Genomic DNA, 13,010 nt, shown 5'->3' on the forward strand with positions numbered 1-13,010 from the left:
TTCCTCAGCCATGTGAAACCTCCGGGGCAGTGAGCCATCTTCCCTCCCCACCCACCACTGAGGGTTCTTGAGGGGGGGTGGTATACCACAGTTGTGTCTTAGCCTCGAACCAAGCAGAGCAGCTGTGCCTGCCCGTTCGGTTAGCATTTGCTTCTTGTAGTCTTTAAGTCAGGAAAGAATTTTGGAAGAGTATGGCCCATTGGTTCCCTGTCACCCGACTGCAGCACGCCTGGGGGTGTGTTTAAAGATACAGATTGCATAGGCAGGCTCCTAAAGGCAGTAGAGCTGTGGTTTATAAGCACATTAGCTACTTACACATGAAGGATTGATTCTGCTCATGGCTCGAGGGTGTGGCAGGGAAGGCGTGGCTGCAGGCGAGCATGTTTGCTCACATCCCAGCAGACCAGAGAGCAGAGGAAATGGAGCACTAGTGCTCAGAGCTCTCTCCTTTTATTTAGTCCTGGACCCCAGCCCGTGGAATGGTGCTGCCCACATTCAGGGTGGATCTGTTCTCTTGCGTTGAACCTCTCTGAAAGTGTCCTCACAGTGACTTGTGAAAATTATTTTTACGTGGATTTTGTCTACATGTATGTCTGTGCACTGTGTGCATGACTGGTGTCCATGGAGACCAGAAGAGGATTTTGATTTCCTGGACAAGAATTATAGACAGCTGTGGTTGTCAGCCTCCATGCGGGTACTGGGAATTGAACCCAGATCCTGTGGAAGAGCAGTCAGTGCTCTTAACCGTTAAGCTATCTCTCCAACCCCTCTTAGAAACCAAAGTCATCACACTAAAGCTGCGCAGGTCTGGAGAGGGTGTGACTGGGGTCTAGGACTTGGCTAGTTTGTGGGATGGAGGGGATGTTCTATGCTCAGTTACGAGCGCTTGCGGGGTTCAGTGCTCAGCCCCACATGGCATCTTACGGCCTTCTGTAACGTAGCTCTGGGGAACCCCGTGGCTCTCGTCTGCCGCCATGGGCACCACACGTTTGGTGTGTTTACAGACAGGCAGACGAAACACTCATACAATAAACAAACTATGTAAAGTTCGATCATAATGCCGGTGGGAACAGCAGCCTCACTGAGTTACACACTCTTGGGTTTTGTAAACTGTAACGTGAGTCACAGCAAAGCTGTTCACTACCGTTCCAGAGCCACAGTCCGTTTACCAGAGAACCCATCTCCCACAGCAGATTCCCCATAAGCTGCCCTTGCTTGGAGAATGAGTGGTCCACCTTTAGGCGGTCAGGAATTCTTTCCTCGGTGTCCTTGACAGATGGCAGCCTTATGGGCTAGCTCCTCCCATAGCTGACCATCTGTACCAAGTGCGTCCTTTTCCATGGGAAGAAGAGACTTCTCTGTCTGAGGTTTCCTCATGAGTGCTGTCCTGGCAGCAGCACCTAGAAGGAAGGAGTCTTCCCCGCCCTCCTACAGTTGGCTGCTTCCTGTTTGTTCTATCCTGAAGGCCACAGCGACTTACGCTGCCTGGTTTGCTGGGGGCCCCTAGTGATGCCGTCCGCAGCATCCATCTCTGCCCTCATACCGAATGCACCTACACAACTAAACACAGTCATCCAGCAATCATTACTGGTGTAATAAGGTTCTTATGGGTCCATGAACCTCATGTCCATGCACACCTGTGTAAATTGAGCTTAAGACACTGCAAGCATTTTCCTTAATTATTTTTTGATATTACAACATGATTACAAACCTTCCCCTTTCCCTTCACACCCTGCAAGCTCCCCCATTTGCCTCCTCCCTGCTCCCTGTGGAAGGTTACTTGTATGTTCGTGATTTCAGAGTTGGCCATTGGTTAACCAAAGAGGTTTGCTCTTCCCCCAGGGCAGACTACCTTCCTGCTCCCAGCATTCCTCAGTGGCCTGTAGTGCTTTGTCCCGGTCTGAGGCCTTCCGAGCTCTCCCCTGTCCCTATCAGTTGGTGTAATCCACATGCAGGTTATTTAGGCACTCATGTTGGTGGGAATTCATGGCTGCAGCTTCTGACATCCCTAGGAGACACAGTCACATGGCAAACAAGTTCGTCTGGCTCCTTCAGTCTCACCACCGGCTGTTCTCAGTGGTCCCCAAGCCTCAGGGCAAGAGCTATGTTGTGGGTGTGTCTCTCAGTTTGGCCTGGGATGTACAGCACTGCCTTGGGTCAGTTGCACTGTCTGTAGAGGTCTCCGGCTTTTGCTGTCTGAGTCAGATTCTGAGGGAACACCTCACTAGAGTCATTGCAGCTTTGCGAAGTTTCCTCCTGACTCTTTCATGAAAGTGTTAGCAGGCCAAGCCCCAGCACCCAGTAGCCAGTTCTCTAGGTGCACTTAGGTACAGATCCAGCCTCAGGTCCCCTTGGGAATTGTGGTCTGGAAGCTCCATCAAGAGCCTGGGTGGGGAGGTTCTGGAGAACATGGACACGGAAGGAGTGGGTCTGCACAGCATGTCAGAGGCTGGTGAAGGCCTAGTCATGACCCTGTGCTGTGTGTGCAGAGCCCTACCTTAAGCACCATAGTACTTAGTTGGGAAGCCAGCCATCTTCAAGTGATAAGGTGCTTTTAGTTTGAAAACTAGTCTTTTTGCTAGAGAAGACCTAAGAAAGGCCCGGGTTGTCCCCTACTCCTCCTGGAAGCTGCTGACCCCTACTTCCTCCATGCCTCCTCACAGAATGCACAAGGCCTACTGTCCTGCGCTCTCCTGAGTTTCCCCATTCTTTGGGGCTCTGTTCTTACAGCTTGCTTGCCTGGCTCTAAAGGCATTCCTGCCCATCTCCAAAATGTTTGAAGATCTCAGAACCCTGTCCTGCTTGTCTAGCCTTTCCCCCACGGTTCTTCCGAGGTGCATTCAGCGCTGTCAGAATCACAGCACACTCACCCAGGGTCTTCTACTCTGGCCTTCAGCATCCCTGCAAGTGGTCAGCTCGCACTGACAAGGAGTGAGCCAGGAGTACAAGGAGTAGGTTGGCCTGAGGCTAGCAATCACCTCAGCCAAGCTCCTGAAAGAGATGGGATTGGGGAAGGGGCGATGCTGATCCTCATGCACACCAGGCCCTGGATGAGCGCCCCTGTCCACTAGGTCTTGGGGGCGCTCATCCACACAGGTCCCGTGCAAGCACCTATAAGGTGAAATTTAAGTTGACTCTCCGGCACCCACGTGCAGACAGATCATTTCGCCCTGTCTTTCCAGCCCTGGGCTCTCCCTGGCCACAGGTGGAAGCCATGGGGAGGTAGAGGAATGAGATGGAACGTGGTCGCAGCCAACATCTGACCTGCATGTGACCTTGCTGTCAGGTGCTGTATGAGGACAGCCGCATGGTTGGCCTGAAGGCCCCCTATGTGTCCGGCTTCCTGGCCTTCCGAGAGGTACCTTTCCTGGTGGAGTTGGTACAGCGGCTGCAAGAGAAGGAACCAGACCTCATGCCCCAGGTAGGTGCCTCCTAAGTGAGGAGAACCCCTCTGCTTGTGCTTAGGGAGGGAAGGTCCCCTCAGGCCACTGCCACCCATAGAAGGAAGGGGATAAGAGTTTCAAAAAATAGGACCCCTGTTGCCATCCCCCCTTCTCACTGCCCCAGGACAGCCAGCTGACTGACTCCCCTGTGGCTCTGTAGGTCCTTCTTGTGGATGGAAACGGGGTGCTTCACCAACGAGGTAATCCTCCTAAAAGAGTCAGATGGGGGCCATGGGAGAGTAGAATGTTTTCCACCCAGAAGAGGCCCTCCTCTCACCCAACCTCTTTGTACCCTCTTGCCTCCCACGGTACCCACACTGGCCCATCCCCAGTACCTCATCTAGGCTGACCCACCTGATGACTAAAGAGTTGAGGGACTGAGCTCAGGTTACCTCCATTCCCACCCTGGCCCTGAGCTACCTCGCAGGCTTTGCCCCCGTGCATGCCGGGGCACTGTGTCCTACAATGACACTCACATGTAGGGCATGAGGGAGGTATTGGCCTTTGTAGCCATCAGGAATGACAGGTCTGGCTAGAAACCGTGGGTCTGGAGCCAAAGGATAGACACATGCTAATCAGGACAGCAGTTCTGGGTCAGCAGGCCGCTCCTAGGTGTGTGTCCCCAGCCATTGCAATCCAGGTGCCCTGACAGAAAGCACAGACCACAGGGGACAGGTGCAGAGGCCTGAGGACAGCACAGATAGAAGGGGGTGAAGGGTCACGAGGATGTATGTGCCTCAGTTCACCCATGCTGTCGGAGGAGGGAGGCTTCCTACACCCTCCTTAACACTGGTGCTGTCAGGACAGAGGGCCCCGGTCAGTTTGGCCCAAGAATCTGTGTCTGTAGATGAGAGGTTGTGGTTGGTTCCCTGTCCCATGCCCACCACCCAACTCTCTCCCTTTGCTCCCTCACAGGCTTTGGGGTAGCCTGCCACCTTGGCGTCCTTACCGAGCTGCCCTGCGTCGGGGTGGCCAAGAAGCTCCTGCAGGTAGAAGGACTGGAGAACAATGCTTCGCACAAGGAGAAGGTGAGGGGGCTTTGGAACTCCCTGTGACTCATGTGTACCTGTGTTATCCCTGGGGCCCATGGCTTGGCCACCTCTTTGGGCACCTCAGATCCAGCTGGGCCTGCTGGCTCTCTACTCACATCCCTGGTGTCTTGCCCAGAAGCAGACCCACCTTTCCGGGGCACTGCCTTCCAAGTGCTGCTGGGCAGTTCAGAGTCGTTGCTCTCAACTCTCAGAAGCTGCCTGGACCCCTCCCATCATGTCTGCCTCCCCTACATCCTTGCCTCTGCCAGCACAGCACCAACGCAGGGCCATGTCCTCCCGTCCCTGGGGACAGGCTTTCCAGGCTTCCATCTCATGCCGGCCACCTTCTTTCCTCTGTGGTGTTCACAGCCAGGCCCTGCTTACTGCGGTGCCTGGCTGTGGCCCTTGCTCCACTTTCACTGAGCCATTTTCTACCCCAGAATCCTCAGTGTGGATGTGCCATCCCCATCCAGGGAGGCCGTTGTCCTAATGTTTATCCCTCGGGACAAGTTCCAAGAGACCTGACCGTGTCTTTCCTAGCTCCCAGGAGCCTGTGTAGAGAGTGAATGAGTTGTTGAGCTGGCAGAGTGGAAAGATCCAGGTCCACGTGTGGCAGTCTGACAGATGGATGTCCCTCTGACAGATGGATGGTCCCTCCCCGCCCAGAAGACAAGGGCTCTGAGCTGACTTGTGACAACCTTAGCTGGAGAGGACACATTCAGGAGGTGGCAGCTTCAGCCTAGACATGGACTGCTGTGCCCAGTGTCACCTGTGTGCCCTCTGCCTGCCTCTTGGGCCTTGGCAAATCACAGCCCTTTTTCTAAGCCCCAGTTACAGGGTGGACGGAGCCTCATGGCAGTGACCTCAGCACAGTCACCAGCATTCTCAGTGTGGCCTCTGCCGGGGGTGGGAGTGGGGGTGGGGGTTGGGAACCTGACCAAACGAGGCCCTCTCATCGCTGCTTAGGCTTCTAAAATGACGTTTGCTGGGCTGGGGAGATGGCTCCAGAGTTAAAAGTGCGTCCTGCTCTTGCAGAGAACCCAAGCTGGGCTCCCAGCGCCTGTGCTGGGTAGTGACAAGCACGTGTAACTCCAGCTCCACGCTCCGATGGCCCTGGCTGCGCTGAGCACCTGCCCTCACATGCACATCCCCCACAGACATCCACACTCACTGTTTTGAAAATAACCTTGAAAAGAATCAAGCTTGCCTTCAGCTCCTTCAGAAGGGACAGTGGGTGAGGGACGGCTCAGTCAGTAAAGTGCTTAAAGTGCTTGTGTCGCACATAGAGACCTGAGGTTCGTTCCCACTGGCCGTGTAAAAAGTGCTGAGTGTGGCCATGCTTGTCCCCTGCACCAGGAAGCAGAAAAGCCAGTTGGTGAACTTCAGGCCAATAAGAGACTCCTACTCAGAGAAGGCGACGGTGACTACTTGGGATTCGTTTGTGAGCTTGTAAGACGGAGGTCTCGCTGTGTTGTCATGTCTGGCCTCAAACTCACAGAGATCCGCCCTCTGCCTGTCTGGGGCTGGGACTACAGGTGTGCACCAGCATTCCTGCAATACACATTTTTTTAAAAGGTGCTTTTACAGTTTTTTTTTTCTCTGTTTCCTAGATTGTGCTCCTGCAGGCTGGGGGAGACACATTTCCTCTGATTGGCAACTCTGGGACTGTCCTGGGAATGGTGAGTGGCCAGAAAGCTATGCCCTGTCTAGACTTGGGACCTACTGGGCCATGGCACAAGGCAGCTCATGGCAGTTCATGCACACATGCACTTTGTGCGGGCTGGGCCCTTTTCCCTACATGTCCTGCGACCAACCAGGGTATGCTGTGTCACATTCTCTGTCCTCTGGCTACCCTCACCCCATGTGCCACCTGAAGATGCCTGAGGGCCAACAATCCCAGAGTCCTTGCACTGTGTGAACTCCTTCCTGCCATCCAGGACATCCTCAGAGCCTCAGTCCTGAGACTTGACCTCCCTCCATCCACAGGCCCTGAAGAGCCATGACCACAGCACCAAGCCCCTCTATGTCTCTGTGGGCCACAGAATAAGCCTGGAGGTCGCTGTGCGTCTCACCCACCGCTGCTGTAGGTTCCGGATCCCAGAACCTATACGCCAGGTATGGGGGCTGGAAGTGGGAGCGGGGGTCCGGGGTACTGACACTGCCCCCTAGTCTGTCTTAGTTTACTGAATTGCTGTGAACAGACACCATGGCCAAGGGAATGCTTATAACAGCAATCATTTATTTAGGGCTGGCTCACAGGTTCAGAGGTGCAGTCCATTATCATCAAAGTGGGAGCATGGCAGCGTCCAGGCAGACATGGTGCAGGAGGAGCTGAGAGTCCTACATCTTCATCTGAAGCCTTCTAGTGAAGACTGGCTTCCAGGCAGCTAGGATGAGGGTCTTAAAGCTCACGCCCACAGTGACACACCCACTCCAACAAGGCCACACCTCCTAATAGTACCACTCCCTGGACCAAGCATATACAGGCCATCACACAATGTCACTTGGGGTGGGTCTCTGCAGGGATCTTAAGACAGATCCCCAGGCCCTGGGCGAGAGAGCCTGGAGGGAGGGCCAGTGGGGCACAACCCTTGGTCAGAGGCTCTCATAGGGTCTTTCTGTGGCTACATTGAAGACTTGTGCTGGTGCCAAAGACACCAGTTAGGACCATGGCTCTGCCAGACATGTGTTACCTAAGCTGCTGTTCAGGGTCCCAGAGGCTCAACACTGATAAACCAGTCATCTCACCCTACAGGAAGGCACACGCAGCTGAGATCCCAGCATGCACCGGTCACTTTCTGCACCACCTGTTGCATGATGGTGCTGGCCAACAGAGGCCCCTAGGTTGATGACCCAGGAAAAGCCACTCTTTAGAGGAGGGTAGGACAGTCCAAGCTCTGGAAAGGCACCATGAAAAGCCCTGGTTCAGGAGGCATTCGATGCATTCAAGCAACTCAGCCAGAGCAGGGAGGCAGTATCACTCAGTTCCAGGGCTTTCCAGCAAGGGGCTTAAAGCAGCTGCTGTCTGCATCCGCTGTGGGACAGCTTTTCAGGCCACAGCTCCATTCCCTCTGTGGGCTGTGAGGTCTTTGGCAGGTGTGAAGGAGGCCATGCAGCAGAAGGGCTGCAGGCTGGACTCTGCCCAGAGCCTGACTAGATTCAGCCCTCAGGAGAGCTGCAGTTGCACAGGATGGCCTCCAGGTGGAAGCAGCAGGCTGTGCCTCCTGTGATGCTCAGCCCAGCTCCTGGAGAGGCTGCCCAGAGGTGGCCTCTGAGTGAGTGAGCTCTTGTCTCAGCCCCCCAAACCTCTCCCCCGAGGAAAGTCCCTCTTTACCCTAGTCCTCACTTGGGGCGTTACTGGGTTACAGGGGCAGTGCTCTCTCAGCCTGTGAGTCATGTCCCTAGCCCCAGAAGGCCTTTCCTTTCCATCTTGACGGTCTAATGAGAGAAAGCCACTGATAGCACCCTTAGCACTGTCAGCCCAGTGCAGTGCAGACCCAGACCTGCTTTTTCAGCCATAGTGTTTCCCAGAGTCATAGCAGTTTCTGTCTCAGCAAGTAAGGGGTCAGCCTCCTGCAAAGCACCCTGAATACTGGAAGCCAGAGCATGCCTGTTACAAGAGAGCCTGCCCAACCCTGGGCACTCGCAGAGTGAGCACATGATGGTCCCAGGTTGACAGGGAGGAAGGGAATAGGCTTTGTCCTGCCCAGCAGGACTGGCTGTGGCTCTTGGCCTATCTTCTTTTCCCTGGCCCCTCAGCAGAGCGCCCTCCCAACGGTTCCATGTCCCCAAAGTTCTCCAAGAAGGGGTTGGTGCCTGTGTCTAGGGTCTTCCTTCCCTCTGCTCTGGTAATACCCAGACCCTGGTACAGCCAGTAGGGCTATTGGTTTCAGGCCCTGCCCATTATGACATCCCACTGCCCATGGCCTACTTCTCTTAGCTGAAGATGAGCTGTCTTCAGGATTAGCTGTCTGTGAGTCTTGTGATCCCAAAGCTAAACTAAACCCATCTGAGCTGGGATCAGGGGCTTCCTGAGGCCAGGCCCTAAGAGGTGGTGGAGGGGAGGGCGCATATTCAGATCTGAGTCCCACTGTGTCCCTACCTGTGGTCCCCAAGCCCTTTGTTATTATGGTAACTCATCAAACTTTCTGGAGATGGACAGGTGTCACAGCTGACCCCCATCAGAGGGACAGCCAGAGAAGACAGACACCTGGTCTGTGAGAAGAGGGCTGAGCAGCCTGGAAAAGCAGGAGCTCTGGAGCCAGGACCTTCAGCCCATTCACCTTAGCGCCAAGGGCCTAAGCATCTCTGTCAGTTACACTGTGTGGGACTGACATCCCCAAAGGACCTGGTGGGCCTATGGGGGCTGCCCTGGAAAGTGATAATGTGCTTCAGGCTGCCAGGGATGGGAAGACATGGCAGGGCCTGGCTTCAGCTGTGTGTATCCTTCAGGCTGACATCCGCTCTCGAGAGTACATCCGGAGGACTCTAGGACACCGTGGGGAGTCTCCTGCACAGAGAAAGGACAGGTGAGTGTGGGAAGGATACCCTCAATGGGCTGTGTGTTAGCCCATCCTGTCCTTGATGCAGGGCTGTAGCTTAGGGCCACAGTGTGAGGCTGGGCCTGGTAGGAGACTTAGGGAGGAGGTCGCTCAGAGGAGAATAGATCTCAAATGTAGTAGGAACTCTCAAGAAACCCCACTCCTTATGGCTCGGCTGAGCTAAGGCCGACTCCAAACATGGCTGCCACCCTCCTTAGGGTTTCTATTGGTGTGAGGAAACTCCATGATCAAAAGCAAGTTGGGGAGGAAAGGGTTTATCTTAAACTTCTACGTCACCATTCATCACTGGAGGCAGTCAGGACAGGAACTCAAGCAGCACAGGGACCGAGGGAAGGAGCTGATGCAGAGGCTGTGAAGGAGAGCTTCTTACTGGTTTGCTCCTTGTGACTTGCTCAGCCTGTTTTCTTAGAGAACCCAGGACCACAAGCCAGGGATGGCACCACCCGCCCTGGGCCGGGCCCTCCCCATCAATCACTACTTAAGAGGATGCCCTACTGGCTTGCCGATCGTGTGGAAGCATTTTCTCGGTTGAGGTTCCCTCCTGTCAAATGACTTTAGCTTGGGCCAAGCTGCCATGAAACCACCCAGCACAGCCGCCTGGCCTTTTCTGGTCCACTTCATCTGTCCACAGTCCAGACCAGGTCTCCCCAGAAAGAACGTGGTCTTTGGAGTCAGATATGGTTCTGTTGTTCACCACATTCCCTCCCGTGCCTGTCTCCCCATCATCGGAGTCCGTCCTTCGAGCTCTGAGATCATGAGTCTGTGGTCAGTCTCAGTCTCAGCTAGGGACACAGGGCTAGCATGGACTCTTTACACAAAGTGGTATTTCCTAGAACAGGCCTTAGGGAAGTCTTGCCAAGAAGCAGGAACTGTGATTCCATTTCACAGGTGAGGGAGCTGACGCACAGGGCATCTGCAGCGGAACGTGGAACTTATGGCAGCTTCAGTTTTGATCCCTGCCTCTGTCGTGCCTCAGTCCCAAGTACAAAGGCCCTGACTTGGGCGGTGTATGAGTAGTTAGAACTGCACCTCTCATGCTCATTCCCATGGTAGCTGGAGGCTGTTCCTGGGCCACTACGCTGTTTGAGAACTGAGGGAATGGGCGGCTGGACCCCTACCCCGATTCACAACTGAACTTGGACCCCTGAGGGCAGAGTACACATATTCAGTTGTGACTGTCTGCCTGTCCCTCTAGGCTGTCCCTTCATCAGGCCTTTGAGAGACCCCTGGAGAGCGAGGGGACTTCCGACACACCCTGGCTTTTTATGTCACCTGTTCTTGATGTCATTACCAGGAGCCAGAAGGAGAAGAGCACAAATGCATGCCCCGCAGGAGGTCCAGGAGCACCTGCAGATCAAGGCAGGCCTCCTGAGTGCTTCGGCAGAAGCTCCAGCACAGACCTGAGAGACCCTGAGCCAGGCTTCCAGGAGCAGAAGGACCAGGAGTTGAAGGGAACTAGGTGTCAGGAAGACCCAGACCTCTGGCCTCCTTCTCCAGCCTGGGTATAGTCACCACCCTGAGAAGATCTCTGGGAACCCTCACCACTACACCCCAGAGGCAACAGTGACTGAAACTCCAGGAGGATGCAGCAGGCTTCGTCCAGTTTGGGCCAGTGGCTACCAGCCTCCTCCATCACTGGCTAGTCAGTGTGGTCACCATGCCCCAGCAGGACCACATTCCAGACCAGGAAGCACACACAAGCACCAAGAGTACATGAAGGACTTCAGGCCTCGGGTGCCCAGAGGCTCTGTGGCTGGCAGCCTGTACCAGCACCTGCAGCTCTTCCCTTCCCCCTCTGCTCAATACAGACCTGGTTCTGGCTTCACGGCTTTATCCTCATGGGTCATTCTGACTTCACCACCCCAGCCACAGTAGACTGTTTGTCATTCGTGGGGACAGCCAGGCTGCAGCCCCCAAGGTGCCTGCCTGCTGCTGAGCTTGAGAGACCTGCAGTGGGAAAGCCTCAGTTTTGGAGCAGGCTCAAGCGTGGGTGTTGGGGAGTCAGCTGCACAGAGGGTGCCAGATGGGAAGCCGGTTGAGGCCTATGGTGAGAAAGCCCCAGGCTTGGCTCCTCACTCCTCTTCCTGCCACCCTCTCACCAGAGAGAGCGTCAAAATCCCATCCCACCAAGAAGGCGGGTCTGTTCTAGCCTGGTGGCTTCTTCCCTGGGTGGCCTTAAAGGGGCAACTGAGGCAGGCCAACAGCATGGCTGCAGTAAGTACCCTGTCCTCCCACACACATTCTAGGTTCACGAGAGTGGCAGCTGAGGTGGGACACAGAGATGGCAGGCCTGTGACACATCTCCTGCCCGAACCCTAGTCCCCAGACTCCCTGGAAGAGAGGTGACAGGTGGTGGGTGAATACCCCTGGTGGTCTGGATGGGCTGAGGATCGGTGATAGAGGAAGGGGAAGGGTGGGTCTATGATCCCCAGACCCATGTAGATCCAGTCCACCGCAGTGACTGTCAAGAACCCTTGGGGGTAAGTCTGCTGCTGCAGTCTCTGATGGAGCTGGCAGCTTGTCCCCACCCCTGGGGGTTCAAGTTTCAGATATACTGAAGATACACACGTGGTCCTGTCACCAAGTAAGTGAGGTGTGGGGCAGGAGGAGGCAACCCCAGGGCCACCAGGGTATCCACATCCACCCACTCGCCCTCCCTGGTCTCTCACAAACATTCTATGCATGTGTGCACAGGAGCACGCATTCACACACATACACACACTCGTACGTGCGCGCGCGCGCACACACACACACACACACACACACACACACACACACACACACACACACACGTGCGCTTCACGATCCCTGGCATTCCTGTGGAAGCCAGAGCTGGAGGGCCTGCCTGCAGCTGGCCCCACCATCTGCCTTCCTAACTTGCAGACTTCTCCCTTCTCGAGCCCTGTCAAGCCAGAGTTGTGGAGGGGGATTTAGGGGTGGGGAGAAGCAACGACTGAAGCTCAGCCACAATGCTAGAACCTCAGGCAAAGCTTGATGTCAGGTGGGGAGTAAGGCCTGTCCTCCCCTCATGCAGCCAGACTCCAAAGGAGAAGTAGCTGAGGGCTTCACACAGGGCCCGGCACACAGCATCCTGAGAAGTGGGGCCCCAGAGGCCAGGGATCAGCCCTTAAGGACACCCTCACAGATGTGGACAGAGTCCCCTTCCAGGCCTCACTTGAGCAGACAGCTCCTCCCACTCCTGTGAGCCACCAGAGTGTGGCTGGGGACCCAGCCTGGTCACCCTGTCTCATCCATTCACCTCTCAACAGGAGACCTTTTCCCAGGACACACACAGGAGTCAGACCCCAGGGAACCAAGCACACTGATACCTCTTGGCTTGGCACTTTCCAACACTCAGGCTCCCCTCATGGGCAGAGTGGCCATGCCCCCCCTCTGCAACACTCCCTCCAGGGAGAGAGTAGCTCTTGAGGCAGCCGGTACAGCCAGAAGCTGCAAGGGCTCTACCCATTTCCCCATAAACTGAGGCGCAGGCCAGAGCCTGAGAGTGGGCTTATAGACAACTTTTATGCGATTTGTTCTGAAAGAAAATCAGTTATTAAATTACAACTCTTTGGCCTTTTGGATTATTCACAATCCAGTTTTGCACCGTGGAGTGTGTGGGCCCAGCTACTGGGGAGCCTGAGACTAGAGAATCGCTGGGCCTGGGTTCAAGGCAACCCTGAGGAACATGGGCCTGAGGCTTTGTCACAAACAAAAAGAAGATTCGTCTTGGGCAACCATTACCACGCCTGCCCCACAGCATTTCCACTGTCCCAGAGACAGTCCCATACTCTTAGCCTCTAGTACCCGCCCTTCCCCACAAAACCCTGTCAGCCCTGCATGTGTATAGTTTGCCTGTTTGCCGACTCCTTCGGTGGACTCCACACATCACCGCTTTTCTCAGTCTCCTGCGTTTGGTTTGTCCAGTCCTGAACTCCCACATGTGCATCCTACAGAGCCTCTATCAAGAGCGC

At 55.1% G+C, this 13,010-nt stretch overlaps 1 protein-coding gene across 5 annotated transcripts in view; it reads left to right on the forward strand.

The window, feature by feature from the left end:
• The window catches only part of Endov (endonuclease V), a 17,620-nt gene extending 4,997 nt beyond the window's left edge, over positions 1-12,623 (forward strand). For 2 of the 5 annotated variants that reach the window (XM_087573788.1, XM_087573789.1), the window contains 7 exons: positions 3,287-3,421; positions 3,604-3,643; positions 4,359-4,471; positions 6,085-6,153; positions 6,461-6,589; positions 8,927-9,003; positions 10,232-10,861. In XM_087573788.1, coding sequence (XP_087429914.1) covers positions 3,287-3,421; positions 3,604-3,643; positions 4,359-4,471; positions 6,085-6,153; positions 6,461-6,589; positions 8,927-9,003; positions 10,232-10,544 — 876 coding nt within the window. In that variant the 3' untranslated portion in view covers positions 10,545-10,861. 5 annotated transcript variants of the gene reach the window in all.
• Positions 12,624-13,010: the final 387 nt, after the last annotated feature.

This window comes from Rattus norvegicus, chromosome 10 (genome assembly GCF_021556685.1).
Source record: "Rattus norvegicus strain SHRSP/BbbUtx chromosome 10, alternate assembly SHRSP_T2T, whole genome shotgun sequence".
Taxonomy (NCBI): domain Eukaryota; kingdom Metazoa; phylum Chordata; class Mammalia; order Rodentia; family Muridae; genus Rattus; species Rattus norvegicus.